The sequence below is a fragment of the Onychostruthus taczanowskii genome, unplaced genomic scaffold (assembly GCF_017590055.1).
Source record: "Onychostruthus taczanowskii isolate IOZ18803 unplaced genomic scaffold, ASM1759005v1 scaffold1156, whole genome shotgun sequence".
In the NCBI taxonomy this organism is placed as follows: domain Eukaryota; kingdom Metazoa; phylum Chordata; class Aves; order Passeriformes; family Passeridae; genus Onychostruthus; species Onychostruthus taczanowskii.
Genome location: NW_024498250.1, coordinates 1 through 5,379, shown reverse-complemented (window position 1 = coordinate 5,379; position 5,379 = coordinate 1). Strand labels below are relative to the sequence as shown.

At 53.5% G+C, this 5,379-nt stretch overlaps 1 protein-coding gene across 1 annotated transcript; it reads right to left on the bottom strand.

Moving 5' to 3' along the window:
* Position 1: 1 nt before the first annotated feature.
* LOC121348226 (bile salt-activated lipase-like) lies at positions 2-3,457 on the bottom strand (the record flags this gene model as incomplete). Its single annotated transcript, XM_041427522.1, has 8 exons — positions 3,392-3,457; positions 2,868-3,018; positions 2,126-2,248; positions 1,591-1,788; positions 1,375-1,505; positions 729-836; positions 396-513; positions 2-124 (listed from the first exon to the last, which is right to left on the bottom strand). Coding segments are annotated over exons 1-8 (1,018 nt in total), but the record flags the coding sequence as incomplete, so codon positions are not given.
* Positions 3,458-5,379: the final 1,922 nt, after the last annotated feature.

Sequence of the window (5,379 nt, the reverse complement as noted above, 5' to 3'; positions counted from 1 at the left end):
TCCATGTTATTGACCCCAGCCAGGTAGTCGATGTCGGCAGCGTTGGCAAAGAGCTTCTCTGGCACGTCTGGGAGGAAATCCCCATCCACAACTGGAGAGAGGGCGAGGGTGTGTACCAGGGGCACTGCAAGAGACAAGTGTGAGGTCTGTAAGATGGCAAGGAATCACAGATGTGTGCTCTGGCATATCCCAAGCAAAGGGTGAGGTGGGCACTGTTCATCAGGTGCAATGTGCATCTGCCCACAGAAAGGTGACTGCAAGAGCTCTCATTAATGTCCCTTTTCTGAAGGGCACAAGCACCACCACAACACTCCTGGCAGTTGCTCCAGAGTCCTGCCAAGAGCTTGGGGAGCTCAGGATTGTTGATGGACCACATTATGGGCTGGGGGACTTACTGGGCAGGTGGGTGAGCTGCAGGTGGTAGGACAGAGTCAAGTCCTTGGGACTGGAGTGGCGCAGGCAGTTGGCCAAGACGGTGGTGTTGTCTGTGGAGCAGCCCACCTTTTCTCCAAGCTGTGGCAGAAGAGAGAAACATTCTAGCAGTAGCTCCCAAAGGCAGGGGTTATTGTTAAAGAGGCAGAACTGTGAGTTGGTTTTAATCTCAAAGCAGCAACTTTGCACAGCTCTGTCGGGTAAGCTCCTGCCCAATCCCTTCTGACCCAGGTTCTCCTCTAGGGAATCTTTTTTTTTTCTTTTTATAGTTTTGCAGGCATGAGTTTGCACATTACCTTTTTGGCCCAGATGAGTGGGTCACTCTGGATGGCCCAGCCGCAGACCCCAACACCACTCTGGCTGATGGCTCTCTTGAACAGGCCCTTGTTCTTTGGGGATAGTGTCTGGGGGGCAAAGCAGAAACAAGAGGGCTTTGGGTAACAACTCTTGAGGAAACCATGGCCTGACAAAACAGGTGGATGGCCTTGCGGGCCTTGCACCAGTCCCAGGGAAGCTGCCAGGTCATGAGGTGTTCAAGAGTCTCAGGAGTTAAAGTTAAAAAGTGAGTTGTTGAGAAGAGGAGCAGAGGAGGGGGATATGGAAGGCAAAAGGCTGTTCTTCACAGGACATGTGGCTGCACTGCTGGGACTGATGAAGCTGAAGCAGGAGGAGCAGCTACAGAGCACTGAGGCTGAGCATTGCTGTGCTGGCCAGGGCAGGAAAAAGGCTGTTCTTCACAGGACATGTGGCTGCACTGCTGGGACTGATGAAGCTGAAGCAGGAGGAGCAGCTACAGAGCACTGAGGCTGAGCATTGCTGTGCTGGCCAGGGCAGGACGTTAATGAGGCAGCAGGTGGGGAGGAAAGTAGATAAGTGCCAAGGGGTCCCTCTCTCCCACTGACAGAGCAGGGGCTCTGATCAGAACCAAGGAGGACCATTCACCTGCAGGGAGACACTGGCACCACCGGCTGACTCCCCAAAGATGGTGATGTTGTCCGGGTCACCCCCAAAGGCCTTGATGTTCCTCTTCACCCAGGCAATGGCCATGTGCTGGTCCTTGAGCCCGTAGTTCCCTGAGGGACAGAGATGACTCGGCAGTGAGCAGGGGCACAGCCGAGCACGTGGGACAGAGCCCCAGGGAGGGATCGGCCGTGCTACCTGGCAGGTTTTCGTCCCCGGTGCTCAGGAAGCCCAGCGGCCCCACGCGGTAGTTGATGGTCACCACGATGACGTTGCCCCGCACGGCGATCTCCTCCCCATCGTACAGGTAGTTGTCCAGGAAATTGGCTCCCTGGCTGCCTCCGAGAAGAAAGGCACCGCCATAGATATAAACCATCACAGGCAGCTGGGTAGAGACTGGGAGGAGAGGAACAGGGCAGAGTGAGCCCCCACTGAGCTGGGAGGTGCTGCCCCTCCATCCCTCACCCCCTCCCTGAGCATCGCTCCACCTGCCCTGGGCAGGAGCTGACTTGATGCTCTGCAGGAAAATCCCTGCTCTGCTCAAGAGGCTGACCCTCCCAACGGGGTGAAGGTGAGGTAGGATGTTGTCTGAGACAGTTCCCACCTTTCCCCCTGAAAATCCCTGCTCAGCACCTGCCCACTATGGAACAGAACTGCTGAGAGAGGCTCCGGCACAAGCTGTGCACACAAGGCAGGTGGGTGAGTCCATCCCAGGTCCCTGCCAAGCTCATACCCTGTTTTCTCCCTTGAGGGACCCAGATGTTCAGGTAGAGACAGTCCTCACTCCCACGGACATCGGTCTGTGCCAGCGTCACCTGCATGCAACGTTTTTTGAATTCTTTTGCTTTCAGAGTTCCTGAAAGGAAAGAGGGAACACCATGGCATCAGCTCCATTTTCTGGTTGCAATGTGTCTGCTCATTCATTCTTTCCCCTCTGAGTGCAGTGCAGTGGCAGCAAAGCCTCCCCAGCCATTGTGACCAGTCTGAGTAATATGTTGTAACATTTCCCATATGTGCCAGATTGAAGGGACAGAAGTGAAAATAAAGCCCCAGGAAAGGAAAGAGGGAACACCATGGCATCAGCTCCATTTTCTGGTTGCAATGTGTCTGCTCATTCATTCTTTCCCCTCTGAGTGCAGTGCAGTGGCAGCAAAGCCTCTCCTGCCACTGTGCCTGGTATGAGGGAGTGACAAACTGGGTGACTTTCCCTTTTGAACAAGCTCTGGACAGCCAAGGCATGGGAAGGCAAGGTGCAGGTGCGATGCCTGTGTTTTTTTACTTCCCAGGGTTACTTGAGTATCTTGGGAACGTTTAGACAGAGATTCTCAGACCCTTCAGGTGACAAAGAGATTTTTCTTGGCCGTGCTTAGTAGGTGAAAGCAGTCAAGACCATCTTCAGCTTGAGAAAAACAGACTAAAAGAGAGAGAAGAAAGAATAAAGCCCAAACCAAAGGCATTCAGAAGCTGGACCTTACCATCCCAGCCAGGATGAGGCTGGGGATCTTCCAGAGTCTTTGGAGGGGCAGCAAAGGGAATCCCTCTGAAGATGTCAACATAGCTCCCAAAGAGTCCCAGTTTCTTGCTCTCGCCTTCCACAAATCCTCCCTCGGTGTGCACCACACCCAGCTACAGAAGGTACCATGGAGAAAAGAAAATCCATTGCTCTGTCCTTCAAAACTGTTTCTTGCTCTCGCCTTCCACAAATCCTCCCTCAGTGAACACCACACCCAGCTACAGGAGGAGAAAGGAAAATCAATTTCTCTGTCCTTCAAAACCCTGGCTTCCCACACTGCCATTCATTCCCATCCCACCCTCCCCATCCCTGCCCTCGGTGCCTTGTGGAAAGGCCACAGGTGCCACCGGAGCTGTGTCTGTGCAGGTGCCCTGCAGGTGCCCTTGGGAGCAGAGAGGCAGCAGCAATTCCCCCACAGTCCCAAAGACAAATGGCAGGAGGAGAAAACCTTCATCTTTAGGGTGCAAAGCCAGCCTTTGTACTTACGGTGGCAGCCCAGGCTACCCCGAGGTAGGAGCACAGGGCCAAGGCCAGGATGTGCCAGCGAGCCATGGTGAGGGCAGCTCTGAGGAGACAGTCCCAGCTGGAGGGCTGTGTTTATAAAGCCACGAGTGCAGGTGTGTGCCAATGCCATGGGCCAGGCTTGGCTCAGAGCTAAAGCAGGGCAGCCTCCACAACCTTGTCCTTCAGTAGCCTCTCCATGGCTGATAGGCATGGTCGTGTGAGAGCCCTGCAGGTGCTTCTTGTTTGGGCTGGAGACCAATATCCTCAGGTATCTTTTCTATTTTCCACATGGCCACCATCCTGATCAGACTGTACTTCCCACACTCAGTGAGATTTGGGTTGTTACATCTCTGTTATTTTTCCTCTCTGGTGTATTACCAGCTCTTTTGGATGCTTGCATCTGTCTTGGGAGCTTCTTCAGCTTCCTCGAGGACTCATTAGCCAGTTATTATGAAAATGTAGACACCCATTTATCCACAGCATTGGTGAACACCTTCTTCCAGGTCTGGACAGCAGCATTCAGTGGTTTAGTTGAGTTTTCTTCACCACAAAGACGGCATTCTGTGGGTGACAGTTCCTGCTGAGGCCAATCAGGTTCTCACCCCAAAACAGGGAATTGTTATATCCCTCTCTAAGAAACAGGGAAAGGACCAGGTTTGCAATTTGCCTGTGGCGAAAGTTTTAAAAATCCATTCAAAGTTACATCCATTTGTACACTGACAGAGGAGCTCTGCCCTCACTGGCAGAAAACCCTCCAGCACTCAGGAATGATCTGTATGAAATGTGTTGGAAAGGATTCACCCTCTGCATTTGCCCTCTTGGAGCTGCTGCAGCTACTCACTGGGACAGGGGCAAAGCAAGAGGGAACTGCAGGTACTCACTCAATCTGGAAATTTCTTTTCTTTTAAAAAGTGCCGGTGAAGGCCAACAGTGAGAAAATGAAAGATGTTTCTTGTGGGAGATCTCCCAGATTGTTCTTCTGGCAAAGCCAGTCGGGGCCAGGAGAGCACAGGAACACATGGTATTGATCCTTGGAAACCCTGCCCTTGGCCCTGCTCCTCTGGAAGAAGGCAGGAGGATGGTTCTACTGCAGGAGCTCCCAGACCCTGGCTCTCCCCAGGGGTGGGCTCCCCATCCTCTGACCTCTCTGCATGGAGAACCTCAACACACACACCAGGGTCCCATCCCCTGTGACACCTTGTGCTCTCCTCCCAGCATCCACAGCCCTGATATCCCACACCAGCCCTGGGTTCTCCACACCAGCCAGGCCTGGGGGGCAGCTCCAGCACAGCTGGGCCCCCCTGCTCTCCCCACAGGGTAGCAGGGCCTGGACAGACCAGGTCCAGTGTATGGTATGTGGATGAGGACATGTGGTGGACAAGGTTTGTGGAAAGTTGTGCTTCTTGTTCTGCCCTGCTCAGAGCTGCAGCTCCTCAGCCCAGTCCAGCCCAACCTCTGCCCCAAAACCAGTGGGGAATCACCACCCCCAGGGATTTATTCTGCCCCATCAGTTCCTGAGCAATGTCAGTGCATGATAAACAGCAGGTCAGGGCTGGTTTGCATTCACCTGTTGCAGCTGTAGCTCTCTATGATCTGGCTGGCAGTAGCAGGAGCCTTGTTGGTGGCACAGGGAAATCCAGAGGACAGGTCAAGATTGGGGCTGTCCTGCCTGGGCTCACAGGGGCAATGAGGAAAAACAACCCCAGGGCCAACACCTGGCTGAGCAGGGAGAGACTGGACCCCAGCAGATCCCTGGGACAGTGGGGTGTCACAGCCAGGGGAATACACAATGGATGCCCACAAAATGGATGTCCTTTCCTGCCTGACCTTAATGTTGGCAAGAAAATCCTGTCATGGCAAACAAAATGAGAACCAGAGTCACTCAGCTACAAGCCTTTAATGCACTATCTTTAAAGGTTCAGAACATTAACTCCGACTGGGAAATGTTGGCAACCTGCGGCAGCTTCAGG